We start from the raw sequence: 14,878 nt of genomic DNA, 5'->3' as shown, positions 1-14,878 counted from the left end.
TTCAGACGGACGGCCGTTCTGCATGCATGAGGCCACGGAGGATGTTTGGCCCCGAGGGGTGTGTCAGGGCCGTCAGAACAGAGCTCCACTCAGTCCCCGGCGTGACATCTGTCCGTTCCAACGAGCTGAGAGAGTGGCGGCAGGCGACGGCGAGCCTCCCAACTCTGGCATGGATCTGAACTCGTCTGGGCGTTACTGACAGTCGGGGCTATAGAAGCTATTGCGCAGTATGCTTGGACTGTTGCACTTCTTTTGTTAATTTTATAATTGGCTGACTTTTCAATACGTGAATAATAACTCCACTTTTCTAACTTTCTGATCAGGCAAGCCGTTTCCACAAAAGCCATCATATCTTGCGTATCCTCAGCACATCTTTCCTTAGTCGTAGCCTCGCTGCCCTGCATTCTTCAATTCACATCCCGCAGTTCCATTTCCCGGTCGTCGATAACACTTCGAATCCGTCCATCTAAACACACAAACCACAATGTAAGCTCCCTCCGGCCACGATCAACATCTCACCGCCCAACGATTGACACGAACTGATCTCTCCCAATCCTCTGCCGGCTGTCGGAACGGCGCCCGCTTCCAACCTCTCCATAAATCACCTCTAAGACAATCGTGGCGCGATATTGGCGCTGCCCGCGGCGATCCCGGCGCAGCGTCAGAATGCGCCGCAGTGGTCAGCTGCCGAGGGAGGGGGTGTGTCATCAATATTGCAACGCAGGTGCGCGGCCGCCCCATCGGCACGGTCTGTCCCTGTCGTAGATAATCGGATCAGCTGTAAATGAGAGGGAGGAGGACCGCGCCGAAAAACCAGATAGAAGATACCAGATATAGTTTCAGTCTTTAGTAGAAACTAGAAAAAGTGATGTAAGTGATTGCAAAATTGTGTATGCCTCGCGCCTTATAATGGTGAAACACTGATACCATGTAGTTGTGAATATTCCCCGTGATTCATGTTGATTTGCGTGTCACAACTTCACTATCTTAGCAGAAGTCAGGGACATTTTGCATTCAATCGCTGACGATAGTGAGTTTGAACACTTAGCGGCACCGACCTCTCCTCTAAAAGCGCAATCACAAAGCTTGTTTTTCTACGGAATGGCTATCTGAGGCAAGCGTTTGATACCAGCCTCTCAAATATGCCGTGAAACCTGGAAGAATGTCCATGGGTCCGAGACTTATTAAAAGGCTACACAGACATTCCTGTTCAGCCATTCATCTCATAGCTGGGAGGCGATAGGGGATTGGCTGCTTCGTCAGCTGTTCCGACAACAGAGCCAGTGTCGTTATTGGTGAGCTCTTGGTCTATTCGCTAGACGGGGTTAAGCCGATTGTGGATGGCTGACATCGCGGAACGAGGAGCAGATTATTTTCCTGCTTGATCGGCTCCATAAGACTTCTCTTAGAACGTTCAGTTGTAGGCATTAGTGATAATAGTTATGTCTACCAAACTTTTGTGTAAAAACGATGGCGGTAATGGTAAAATCGATTTTGCATAAATTTCTGAACGGAGCTGATATGCATCGCATCCTGATTTTTCCTTCATTGATAGCATATCGTTTTGAAATTCATTCAACAAAACGTGTCCCTTTAATTTATTTCAGCGAATCACACGTAATTGCGGCGAAATGCATCCAGCTGTCTCGCCTGTCTGACCGTTCATCCAATTGCCAACATACCATACCACACGGTTCTCCTCTCAGCATTTCAGCTCTGAAGGTCCCGTCCTCCATTTCCTGCACATGCGGTGCACGGTAATGTGACAGCCGCCTGACTTTCAGCGGTCAAATGTCTGATCAGTACCACTACCCCTCTGGCAGCCGTTCTGCAGCGCTAATGGACGATGCGCCCTGGCAGAACGCCAATTCGCCAGAATGGTTCACGATGGTAAACAGTGACGATGTCAACGGTAATTAAATTGGATGGCCATGGAAATTGGGAGTTTCAGATGCAATGGCTGTGCTGGCATTTGATGAATTGGCGTCCCTTGGATAGCAACAAAACACATTTGCCACTAAATTCAATGATAGGCATTAGGCGTTAAATTAGTGGAGAGGCAGTGCGCAAAATATAATGGCTTATAACCAATGTTATGAAATGGTTTTATCATTTTATGTAACTTCAACATGGAGACAGTGATGAGACTGGTATGACGATCCTTGCAGTAATTTCTATTGAAAGAAAGATTTATCAGCATTGCCGCAAAATATGCTATTGTTAAACGTAAGCTGGCAGTTATTTCGTGTTGTTAGGCCACGACGCAATACATCAAATAATCTCCAAACTTTTTACCCTGCTATCTCATAAAAGCGAACCAAATTCAGTTAGGAGAAACTTTGGAAAAGTCCAAGCAGTTTCGATGTGTTGCCTCACTCCCAAGCCAACTTTAACGAGGTGTACTTTTCTACCCTGATGCTTCTCCCTAAAGACACTCAGTCTTGTTTTAAATGTTGAACTAAGAGAGCACCATTCCTAAAAAAAATCCAGCCGTAAACCTCCCTCTTCATCACTACTTAACAAGTAAAGCATTGCTTCGTTTGCAAATTATTCTTACACGTAGGTATAACGCTGAAACAGCGCCCCTCCATCATATTGCAAATCCTTGCTATCCGTCCCAATCTTCCTAATGCGTGCTGGAGAACGTTGTTTTTTCTGTTGCTCTTTTTCAGCATAGTCAAAATCAGAATCAACCCGGTCCAAAGGGACTCCGGAGTGGCACTGTGTAGTGTATACCCTCCTGTACCTAGTCCAGCAACCGGTTCACCCCTACCCCTCTTCCCCTCCCTTCCCTCCCATTCCCCAACAATCGTCACAAACGGTTCTCTGCCCGTGTGCCAGTGCGTTTCGAGACGCTCACGCGACGGGCGCATCACCATCAGGGGCGGTACGCTCGTTAGTCGAGAACGGCCGCTGCAGGGGAACGACCGTCCTGGGAGGGCAACTCCCGCGTCAGAGAGGGGACTCCACTCCAACCCTCAGGGGAGGGAGATTCCACTCGGCGCAGGGCGAGAGACTCGAGGGTGGCAGCTGAAATGGCACGCCAATTTTCGCTCAGGGCAATGATGCAGGTTCTAAAATCTACGACTGGTTGCTGGTTAGAACTTCAAACTGCTGTCGATGAAGTTAAATGCTGGAAAATGCACTGCGAAGAATCTCTGTATTGCTGGAGCGTAATCGTATGGATTAGCTGTTTAATCTCTCATCAAATGGGAATAACTGTTCGGAAGAAGTGTTCTGAAAACTATTATGGTTCTGACAGATAAATTTTGTCTGCCATTTTACATGTCTCTTGCAACTCCAGAGGAAAGTCAGATGAAAAAGGCATGCCTCAGCGCGATTACCACACCCCTTTCATCTTCTCGCAATGTTTGTCTGACGTCGACGTCCGGAGCACTTGTTTCCGAGTCGGCCGGAACACGGGGTCCGTGGCACGTGCCTGCTTTTGACCTCCGGCAGAACAGACGGTCGACATGCATGACCGCTAAAAATTATGCGAGTCGGCTCAGTTCAAATAAATTGTTCAACTAAGTAGAAGCATGGATGAGATGGTATGAGATAGTATGGATAGCACTATATCACCCATGGTAGAACTCACTCCATTCAGTAAATGTTTGAATAAGCTTAGGACTGTGGCTTAGGCCATCAGCAGACTGAAACAAGAAGAACCGATCATGAGCTGCAAGATTTGAACTGGGTAGTAACAAACCTGCTGGCAAGCCCTCAGGCTGTTCGGGCAGAGTGGCGAGAGTGCAGAGGTGGAGAGTGTCGGGTCGGACACCATTCTGGTTGAGCACGCCGAGTTGAGCTCGGAAAGCGGTGGCAAATGTCCGCCCGCAGCGACGCCGATCGTTCGATACCGCGAGGTCATTGCTGCCGCTCGGCGCCCAATCGCTCCCCCAGCAGTCATCCAATTCGGCGTCATCGGCTCATTACCACGTCATCTAACCGGATCATCGGGCGTCATCGAACCCGCCGAGTGACGAGAGTGACGGCGTCTCACCCGGTCCAGACGACGTCAGCAGCATATGACGCTCAGCGGAGGGAGGCGCATTGTCAGCGGCTTAGGACCACGCCCAAGTCTGAGAGACCAGGCCAGCTTGTAGGAGGGTCTTGTGGTCCCATGACGACGGTGGCAGCACCGTAGCGACAGTGTCGAGAAGTAGCGAGCCGGTGACATTTGACCGCCGCTCGCTGCCGTCTCGACCGGATTTATTCGGCCAGTATGGAAATGCATGGGTTGTGTCGTGAAATGTTTCAGTCGTCGTAGCGTCCAACTAAATTTCATGCAAAATGTGAAAATGATTGAGATATATTTCAATTTTCAACCCCTGCGGTTTCAATTGAAAATAACCATGTTAAGATCGGATGTAGGTTATGGCGAACAATTAACCCTGTTGCTGGTGATATTTAAAAGTTAGACCGAGTTTTCACTTTCATTTTTTAGTTCCATCCAAATCTGTTTCCAGCTCCATTATGTGGGACTTTCACTGATCATGAATAACCACTAACAGCATGGGACTTCCTTTAAATAATGAGATTCACCTGCTGTTTAATCGCAAGAGCCTTGATTAGATATTCCACTTATTTCCTAGCTCAAAATGAAACGGAAAGTCGGCAGTAAACTAGACCGTGATTCTGAGGTGGCTGAAGGCAATCTGCAGAAAGCAAACGGCTCTCTCACGAACCCAATCGCAATAAAATATCAGATAAATCGGAGAAAGAGGTAAAGAGAGAGATATAGAGAGAGAGAGGGAGAGAGAGAGAGAGATAGAGAGGGAGACAGAGAGACAGGGAGAGAGAGAGAGGGAGAAAGGGAGAGAGAGACAGAGAGAGAGACAGAGAGACAGAGCGCTAAAGAGGGAGGAAGAGAGAGAGAGAGAGAGAGAGAGAGAGAGAGAGAGAGAGAGAGAGAGAGAGAGAGAGAAAGAGAGAGAGAGAGAGAGAAAGAGAGAGAGAGCTAGAGGGAAAAGAGACAGGGAGAGAGAGACAGGGAGAGAGGGAGGGACAGAGAGAGAAAGAGAGAGTGAGAGAGAGGGAGGGAGAGAGAGAGGATGAGAGCGAAATAAGATCGGCACACTGACCATACATAGGTATATCCCGCGCACCGACGGGGGTCTGCGCCAACTTAGTACCGACGGGGGGGGGGGGCGGATGACCGCCCCCCCCTGAGATCTCGAGAACGAAGCAAGATAGCGACAAGCGGTAAACGGCATCGGATACGCACGGTCAAGATCTACAATTTTTACTAAGGTCATTTTCAGGTCAGGTCAAAGATGACGTCACAGGGGTCGAAAAAGTCAAAATGGCGGCGCTAAATATGGAGAGTTTTTCTCGAATAACTTTCGAATTAGTCAAGATAGGAACAAACTAAGGGCATCATCGTGATCCTCTCGTCAATCCGCATCGAATGATATATATGTTGACCTCGAAAGGTCAAGTTCAAAGGTTGACCTCAGGTCACGTGACCTCGAGGTCATCATGTATATCATTCGATGCGTCTTGACGAGCTGAACACAATGAGACCATCCACGCGTCTGTATCTTGTTCCTGTACGGAGTTATTGGCCAAAAACCTTTGGTGACCTTTGATGACGTCACATGACCTCACAGCTGCCCAACAGCAAAACAGACCTCAAGGTAGTGAAGGTTGATCGTATATGAAGTCATGTATGGTATATGGGGCCATTCCGACCCGTTTTAGTGGTAAAAACAGGGAGTTGATTTTTCCCCCATTGACTTATAATGGGGAGGTCGCGAAATTGACCTGACCTTAGGTCACCGATATCAAAATTCCGAGATATACAAATTGTAGCTACTAATGACCTAATAACATCCTGCGACTTTCAAAGGCCTCCGACATCTACTATAGCTCTGGCACGGTGACAAAGTTGCAAAAAAGTGACTTGAGGTTGGGTCATTCAAAGTGACCTGGTGACCTGACCTTGAAAGGTAGGAGGTTCAAACTTGCACACCATGTGTAAAATTGATAAGGGAATAGTCATACCAAATTTCGCGGCGCTACGCGCCGCGGTTTTCCCGCTATTCGCGAAAAACCTCAGGGGGGGGCGGATATCCGCCCCCCCCCCGTCGGTGCGCGGGATATAAATGTTCGCGTTTGTTTATTTATTTATTTATTTCACGTCGTGAGGCATTCCATCATACAATGGCTATTCATAGCCTCGAGTCAAGAAGGTACAGTCGGTGCAGGTGCAAGAGGTGGGTACATAAAAACACACATGCATGCATACGAGTGAGTGAACGGCGTCAGATATAGTATAAAATAACGTCAGCGAGTCTGATCAGCCGTCATTCTGACTCCTCAGAAGCCACTCACGCAGCTCTTTCTTAAAAAGAGAGTGCTGCATATCACGCATCGCTGGTGGGAGTCTATTGAACGCTGTCACGTGAGAGTATAAAAACCTCCGCCTCCCAGACTCTGATAAAATCTGGGGCGTCACGAGATGGTCTGACTGTCGCGTGGATCGGCGGGTGACATCCTGTCGAGTGATGAGACCACTCGAGAGTGCCTCTGGCTCGGATGTGCGCAGGATCTTGTTTAGCAGCGTCAAGCCATGGTACAGATACAAGTTATCAGCGGTAAACCATTCTAGCTGTCGCAACACGTCGCTAATGTGGTCGAATTTCCTCCGGCCGGAGATAACACGCGCACAGAAGTTGAGGACTCGCTGAAGGCGGCCAAGCTGAGTCTTGTTCGCAGACCCATACACAGTAATACAGTAGCGTATCAGCGAGACAACGAGTCCCTCGACCAGTCGGACCATGCAGGACTGTGGCAGGCAGTGCCGGCTGTGAGCGAGGCCACACAGTGTGCCGGTGCAGCGGCGTACAACGTCATCAATGTGGGCCGAGAACGTCAGGCTCTGATCAAACACGACACCCAGGTTCCGCACAGTGGGGGAGCCGGCGACAGTGGCGCCCATGAAACTGATGTTGACAGGTGGAAGCCGCTTAATGTTTTGCCTGGATCCGGTTAAGATGAGCTGAGTTTTTTTTCTGCGTTGACTTTCAAACCATTTTTGCTGAACCAATGACCTAGTTTAACAAGAACGTTCTCCATAGTGACTACTAAGGAGCCAATGTCGCCGGGCCCCCAGTGACCAGAACCTGAGTGTCATCGGCGTATTGCACAATATCCGCGTCGTTGTCAGCGTAAAGAGGCAAGTCATTTGCATACACGGAGTACAACAGTGGCCCAAGCGCTGACCCCTGGTAGGTACCGATGGCATTGGGGAGCGGTCGAGAGGTGCACCGAGAGCCGACGGACATCTGCACACAGACCTGCTGGTAGTGGTCGCTTAAATAGCTCTCGAACCACCGTGTGTCAACGCCGTATAAACACAACTTGTTCAGCAGACGGTCATGCGGAATAACATCGAAACACTTTGACAGGTCGAGTAATGAGATAAGAGCAACTTTGCCATGATCCATCGCGGTAAAAACTGAGTCGGTGACGGTAAGGAGCGCGGTATCTGTACTATGGTTCGGCCTAAAACCATGCTGACTAGAAGAAAACAGGTGATGTGATGAGAAGTAGTAAAAAAGCTGTTCGTACACAACACGTTCGGTGATCTTGGCGATAGTCGGTAAAATAGAAATCGGTCGGTAGTTTGAAATGTCGGTAGATTTAGTCGATTTCTGAATCGGATGTACGAGCGTCAGTTTCCAAGCGCGAGGAACATGATGTGACACGAGGCTCGAGTTGACAATGTGCGTTAAAATATGGCACAGCGACGGCAGACACTGTTTTATAAAATGCACGCAAAGTCCGTCAGCACCGCACACCTTACTGCTCCGCATTCTCCCCACCACTCGGCGCAGGTCGTCCGGGCATATCGGGGTGACCTGGAAAGCCCCAGTGGAGACGCGCGGCAGGCGGGTCGGCAGCTCCGGGCCGGCCGCTGTCACCTGTCGAGCGGTCCTCGGGCCCACCTCCACAAAGAACCGGTTTAGTTCGTCGGCGTCGGCGGCGGGGGTGGATCTGTCGCTCCGCTTCGGAGCCACTATGGGCTGCACGCTGCGCCACAAACCGCTCGGCCCGGCCCGGTCCACGCGCCGCTCCAGCTCCTCGCGCGTGTCGCGCCGTATCGCCGACCGGACCTGGCGGTTCAGCTGCTTGTAGGTGTCGATGTGACCGTCCCGGAGTGCAGCCCGCCGCTGTGCCATGAGCTCCTTGGTGGCATCAGTGACTGGCGGGGCGACCGGGTTCCGCACCCTGACACGTCTCTCCGGGAGCAGTCTGTCCAGAATGGGTCGTGTCACTGCGAGTAGGTAGTCCCACTGCTCCTCCGGGCTGTCACTCGCATACACTGGAGTCCAGTCCACCTCCGTCAGCTGGCGATTGGCCTCGTCCGCGTCAAACCTGGACCAGCACCTGGTGGCAATGGTGCAGGGCTGTGGCCTCTGGTCCGACACGGACAGCAACACTCGCGACCAGTTATGGGGACTGTAATCACAGTGGACAACACCTGCCCGGTCGACGCTCTGGTTGGTGATTATGACGTCGATGATGGAGCCAGACGCGCGGAACGTCGGCTCGGTGGTGTGCTGCTGCAGGGAGTAGCCGCGCAGCAGCTGCCGGAACTGCTCCGCCGCCGCGCTGTCCGTCTTCATATTGATGTTTATGTCCCCGGCGATCACAATTGGACCACTGTGCCGAGTGAGAATGTACTGGAGCTGCTGCTCCAGCTCCGCCAGGTCGGCTGTCACTCTGGCCTGGGTCTGGATCGGTGGCCGATATACCGCGCACACCATGACACGGGCCGGGCCGGCACGGACCTGGACCCAGAGGGTCTCCAGCCGTGTACCGGCAACAGGCGGGTCAGGTGTTTCCACGGTGGTTGCCTCCAGCGGAGCTCTAATCGCCGTGGCAACTCCACCGTAGCCCTTGCCATCGGGACGGTCACGCCGGCACACTTGGTAGCCGGGGATCGGAATCAGCCTGTTGTGTGTCGCAGGCTTCATCCAAGTCTCATTCAGAATTACCAGGTCATATCCGTGCTCGGCAATGTCATGCCTCAGTGACAGGAGCTTCGGTTTCAGTGACTGTATGTTGAGCTGGCCGTTTGATAAGAACATCCAAATGTGCTTATCAGATTTTCTTTATACTCCGATCGAGCCATACCTACCACGTAGAGGAGAGGTGGCTGGACCTCACCGCAGCTGCCATTAAGTGAGACGTTTAATCAATTAATCATCCTGCCCGGCTCTAGGATATGCGCATAGCCGCAGGCCCACGGGACGGGTGAAAGGTCCGACTCCCGAGCCTTAGGCCTCGGACAGTGATGCACAGTACCGCGAGGGCAGGGGCTGGGTAAACATGATTATGATCAGCGACATGAGCCGATCGTGCGCCGTCGGGCCCGCGCCGAATCGTGGACAGGTTTCGTCGCCAACAACTAATTCACCAAATGAATTTGAAACACCTGCAGCTCGCGCAGACTTGTATATGTTTGTCCTAGCCAGTTAAGCAGATAGATGATAACAAACGTACGTACACCTAAGCCTGCTTGTCGCTTAGCGTCGGTCCAAGATCGCGATATCTTGGGGCCAACAGACAAGTCCAGCCGTTTATGTGTGGCTGGATATTTTAGTCCAGCAAAACCGGACCCGACCCAGTCCCTTTATCAGCCCCGAGCCAGCCCACTCGGGCGTGCAGACTGCAGAACAACTTTGAAGAGGTTTTAGCTCGGGGGTCGGTTCGGGTAATGCCAAACCGGTTTCTGGTGCCTCTCCGGGAGGCCCGCCAGGCGCGTTCGGGGAAATATTCGGAAAAGATGGAGTTAAGCTGATTGGGGATGTTGGATTAGTTGATGTATAGTAGTTCATATCGTGTGTGGGAAGCTTGTAGCAGTCGAGGTGGTTCATATGAAAATTGTTGAGGATGCTGGAACCTGAATCAAACTGGGTGGCTCATATGTCGTGCAAGCCGGTAACACGGAGGATAAATAGTCTGTTCATTTGAGCACCTCTGCTGCAGGGACATGAACTTCTAACACTCAACTCCCTGGACTGAATCTGTCAGTGAACATCATCATAGTCACACGAGCTGCCACTATTTCGGGTGAAATCGCTGTCGGCGTTTTGGTCAGTTCGACTCACTTCTGGGACCAGAAGCCTGGCTGGATAAGTTTTAAGCTTGCTGTAGAAGACTGATGCTCAACTCAAGCCTGTCTATGAGTTGGGCGCTCGAATCGTCAAATACGTCAGCAGACTTGGTGGCCAGCATTTTAATATCTGCAATTAAACGTCAAATTTCTCGAGTTTGTGCTCATATTGAAAGTGCGTCCACTGCACACTGCACGCTATGAAAAAGAATATCAATGACATTGTTTTCTTTCATTAACCCTCGCCCCAATAGGGGGGGGGGGAGGTCGACCGGATCCCCCTTGCAATCCCCCTCGGTTTTTCGCAAATAACTCGCGTAAAAAGCGGCCGATTGTGACGAATCTTTCATACTCTCAACTTCGAGTTTGTCAATTTTACACCTACCCTGAAAATTTCATGACCCTGACCCAAATGACCTTTGACCTGCGACCTATTTCTCGAGACCATATCATGGCTGGAGTCGCGATTTAGCGTATGTCGGCTCGCATTAGCCGCGCATTTGCAGTCTTTTCGTGGTTTCAAGCGTTCAAACGTTTGATATGATGTTGGGGTCAGGTCCAGTGTTCGCCATGCGCCGGGCCAGCCCAATGGGCCATGGGCTGGGCTGGGCTACGGGCTGGGCTGGGCCCTCATATATGAAGGATCGATGGGCTGTGGATGGGCTGGGCCAAGAACTGTAAAGTGGAGTCAGGGGTTCGCAACTAAGACAAAAATTATAACTACATAGCTTATTACTGTGCAAGACTAAAAAACGAGTTAATAAAGCACGCATGTAATGTGCATTGTGCATGCTGCTCGCAAAGCATTGTTTCTTTGCTTCCTATGGGTACCTGTGTGGTGTCAATAATTTTTAAACCATTCATTTTTGACGGGCTGGGCCGGGCTGGGCTTTGACGCTTTTACCATGAATGGGCTCGGGCTGGACCGGGCTGTTAACCCATGGGCTTGGGCTGGGCTGGACTGGGATTTTGCGGCCCGTGGCGAACACTGGTCAGGTCAGGTCACTGACTTTTGATGACCTCGGTTCACTTTTTCGAGTTTCATATGTTTCTAGGCTTGTCTTTGGAGCTGAATTCGAATTTAGCAACAATTTGAACATTTATGAAGTAGTTTTGCTGCCTTCGTAACTTGTTATGAAGCGGTCAGAAGTGGTTGACAGTTGACACGTTACGAATACCTGGCAGGACCCCTACTGGTTGGCCTGACCTGACCTGACCCAACCTGGCCTAAATGCATGAAGACATCATCTGTGATCAAAACGAACATGCCATTTGTGATCAGCACCCCGAAAAACTCCACAGCAGCCACACTTTACGACGTTCTAATAGGTCCCGATTTTCCCGACTTTTGGGTCATTGACCTGACCTGGAAGGTCAACCAATGACCTAGGACCTTAAAATTGGGTGTCAATGGCCTCCTCTCGTCACGGGTAACACGCTCGTTTTTTTTCTGCGAAGCTCTAGCTCGATCAGGGGCCAAACGGCAAGGGGGGAGGTCCAACGGACTAACATGATATACGTTCACGGCTAGCAAAACACCAAAACGGGTGAGGGTTAATGTATCAAATATCAGTCAATCAACGTTAAAGGACAATCATTATTAACCCGGGCATAACTGGGGTATGCTTATAGGGCGAATGATGGCGGCTCTTGAGAGCCTCTCTCCTCCACCCTAAACTACTGGCTCGATTTTCAAACTTTAAATGGTGTATGTATCGTGTCAGACATTGTGATATTTATTCACTTTCGATGACAACACAAAAGCAAATATTCTAAATAGCCAGACGATTCGGCCTCAGGGTGCCTTCGTCAGTGACAATATCGAGATACTAATACATTAATAAATTAATCATCTCGATATTGTCACTGACGAAGGCACCCTGAGGCTGAAACGTCTGGCTATTTAGAATATTTGCTTTTGTGTTGTCATCGAAAGTGAATAAATATTAAATGGTGTCTGGTGGCTGGGAAAAACTGTCGATTCGAATATATTTTTGCTGACCTTGGGGTCACTGGTGAAGTCACAGGTCAGAAAAGAGTAAACATAATTAGCATTTAGGCACACCTACTCATACTTCGGGCTCAAATCACATCGAGATCACCGTGGTATGTCCCTTCGTCCCTACCGCTGAAGGGTAGCCTGTAAGGACGTCATCTACCGGCCGAAGATATTGATCAGGGTAAACTGGCCCCGTGTTTTCACGTAGAGTTCAACAGACTTTGTGTGCGTGAGGATGCGGGCTCGGCGTCGGTGACCAGTGGGTGCTGGGAGGCCGGGAAGGGAAGAGACCTCTAACAGACGGCTCTGACCGCCAAGGTAAGCGTCCAGCTGGGATTAAATTTCTATTCATTGTCAGCTCTTCATTCTTTGTCGCTTAGCCATTTATCCATTGGCGGCCAATCAGCTATTTGTGTACCACAGCTTGAGCTGAATGTTATAGGAATGGCGATGTGGTATTAGAAGAAGCACGACTAATATGGAATTTACGTTGTTATGTCGTTGCGTTTGTACTTTGCATGCCTGTGTGATTGTTCGTTTGTATGAATTCGAGCCTCAAGTTGAAAATGTTCGCATGTACGCCCATCATTTTAAAATTATTTAAAGTGTCCGAAATGTTACTGAAAGAACATAAATGTTAACTAAGAATGCTATTTTTTCAGTGGATCATTGGGTTGATGAGTCATCTCCAACCATTCCATGAGGTGACCTAAAACGACTTCAATCTCGGCATCAAGAGCCTAACAGCATCATGTCACAACTGATCCCGAGAGCCGTGTTTGCGATGCTGGCTGTGCTGCCAATACTCGTCATCTCACACCAGAAGAAAGGCAACGAGCCGACCGTCATGATCGTGCTGCCGGTGCGCAACAAGGAGGCCTACCTGCCGTACACTCTGTCGCAGCTCAGCCTGCTCGACTACCCCAAGGAGCGGCTGTCGCTGTGGGTGGCCAGTGACCACAACCAGGACCGGTCGGCCGAGATCCTGCTGACCTGGCTGGAGCGGTACGGCCCTCTCTACTCGTCTGTGAAGGCGGCCGTCAACACTAGCTCCCCGCCACTGCGGCCGGACGAACGCAGCGCAGTGCACATGTCGCCCGGTCGACTCCGCGCCGTGGCTGATATGAAGCAAGAGGCGCTGCAGACGGCGCGCCAGCTCAGCATAGACCTGATCTGGTTCTTGGATGCCGATGTCGTCCTACACGACAGCACCGTCCTCCGCCAGCTGCTCAACACGCAGAAGCCACTGGTGGCACCAATGCTGCGTTCTGTAGGAAAACACTCGAACTTTTGTGAGGACGTGACAGATGATTTTTTCTGTTTTGAGAGTGAGAGGTTTTCTGAGATCTACTCCCGCCAGCAGCGTGGCTGTTTCGCAGTGCCTTTGATCCGCTCCTGTGTGCTGGTGGACCTCTGTGACCCCCGCACGGCTGGACTCACGTTCAGCTCAGATAGGTGCGGGACACGGCCAGAACGGGAGACGCTCGACGATGCCGTCACGCTGGCGCTCTCAGCGCGTGATGCTGGTTTGCAGATGACCGTGTGCAATCAGGAGGACTTCGGCCAGGTGCCGGCGCCGCTGACACCAACACAAGAGCCGAAAGACGAGCGACGCAACATGGTTAACATGAAGTTGAAGGCGCTGTTGGACTGGGGGCCGCTTCCAATAGTGCCCCTAATGCGTCTTTTCCTGCCAAACCTGCCCTCCAAAAGTCGACTGGGTTTCGATCGGATCTACGTCATCGGCCTGCAGCGACGTCCGGAGCGCTGGAGCCGGCACAACGCCTGCTTTGACGAGATCGGCATCGAGGCGGCTCATGTACACGCGGTGGACGGCCGCAAACTGACCGACGACATGCTGGAAAAGTACAACATCTCTTCGCCACGTAACAATGAACGGCGTGTTCGTCTCAACAAAGGCGAGATCGGCTGCTTTCTGAGCCACTACGGCGTGTGGCAGGATGTTTTTGACAGCGGTTTGGAGCGTGTTCTGGTTCTGGAGAATGACGCCCACCCGACGGCCGAGTTTCCCGAGCGCCTACAGCAGCTGGTGGCAGAGGCTGACCGACTCCGACCTCAGTGGGACTTCATCTATCTCTTCCGAGAGTTGCCTAGAAACGACGAGCCAGTGGAAGGCGCCGAACAGCTCATCAAACCGGGCTTCTGCTACTCGGCAATGGCCTATGTTCTGAGCAGGAAAGGAGCGGAGACACTGCTTCGAGACCGACCCCTGGAGAATATGCTCTGTGTGGACGACTACATCCCTCTGATGGCGGGCAATGTGCCTCACTCTAGGTGGATTGGCAGGTTTCCCAGTGCCGGTACGCTGAGGACATTCGCATCCAGGGACCACCTCATTCACCCAGCGAAAGTTCGCGGAGAGCGAGGATACAACAGTGACACGACGGAAGTGGACGGCGTGGTGGGCGCCCGGAGCTGTGCCGCCGAGGGGAATATGGATTCAGACTGTTATCGTCCGAATCTGTAGTTATTTTTGAACAGCATACTGATAACCATAGCTGTAGTGAAATATATGTGATAGCTGTGTATTTACGCTTTATGTATCAAGAAGACAAACAATGCATGCTTATAAATTATCCATTCATGTAGTTTGTTCTTGGAGGCAGAGGTGGTCCGTGGAAAGACAGCATTATTAAAGAAGCAATCGTGCAATCCTCATTTCAGACACGCGCCTTGTTGATGACATATCACTAGCTATTGCGCGGACGTACGCGCTGACGCGCGGATGCATA

General features: G+C 50.9%; 2 protein-coding genes across 2 annotated transcripts in view; both read left to right on the top strand.

The window, feature by feature from the left end:
* The window catches only part of LOC122363700 (protein sidekick-2-like), a 42,479-nt gene that overhangs the window by 3,298 nt on the left and 24,303 nt on the right, over nucleotides 1-14,878 (top strand). The gene's annotated exons all lie outside the window — the stretch shown is intronic.
* On the top strand, nucleotides 12,391-14,847 carry LOC122363701 (glycosyltransferase 25 family member-like). The gene is made up of 2 exons (XM_043333243.1): nucleotides 12,391-12,443; nucleotides 12,788-14,847. Exon 2 carries the CDS (start codon nucleotides 12,877-12,879, stop codon nucleotides 14,611-14,613), a length of 1,737 nt encoding a protein of 578 aa, XP_043189178.1. The 5' UTR covers nucleotides 12,391-12,443; nucleotides 12,788-12,876; the 3' UTR covers nucleotides 14,614-14,847.

The sequence above is a fragment of the Amphibalanus amphitrite genome, unplaced genomic scaffold (genome assembly GCF_019059575.1).
Source record: "Amphibalanus amphitrite isolate SeventyFive unplaced genomic scaffold, NRLGWU_Aamphi_draft 000635F_arrow, whole genome shotgun sequence".
NCBI classification, from domain to species: domain Eukaryota; kingdom Metazoa; phylum Arthropoda; class Thecostraca; order Balanomorpha; family Balanidae; genus Amphibalanus; species Amphibalanus amphitrite.
This window is presented reverse-complemented; position numbering and strand designations above follow the sequence as displayed.

Bases quoted from the DNA above. Each gene is read 5' to 3' on its own strand.
- LOC122363701 (XM_043333243.1), top strand. From the start codon at position 12,877: ATGTCACAACTGATCCCGAGAGCCGTGTTTGCGATGCTGGCTGTGCTG.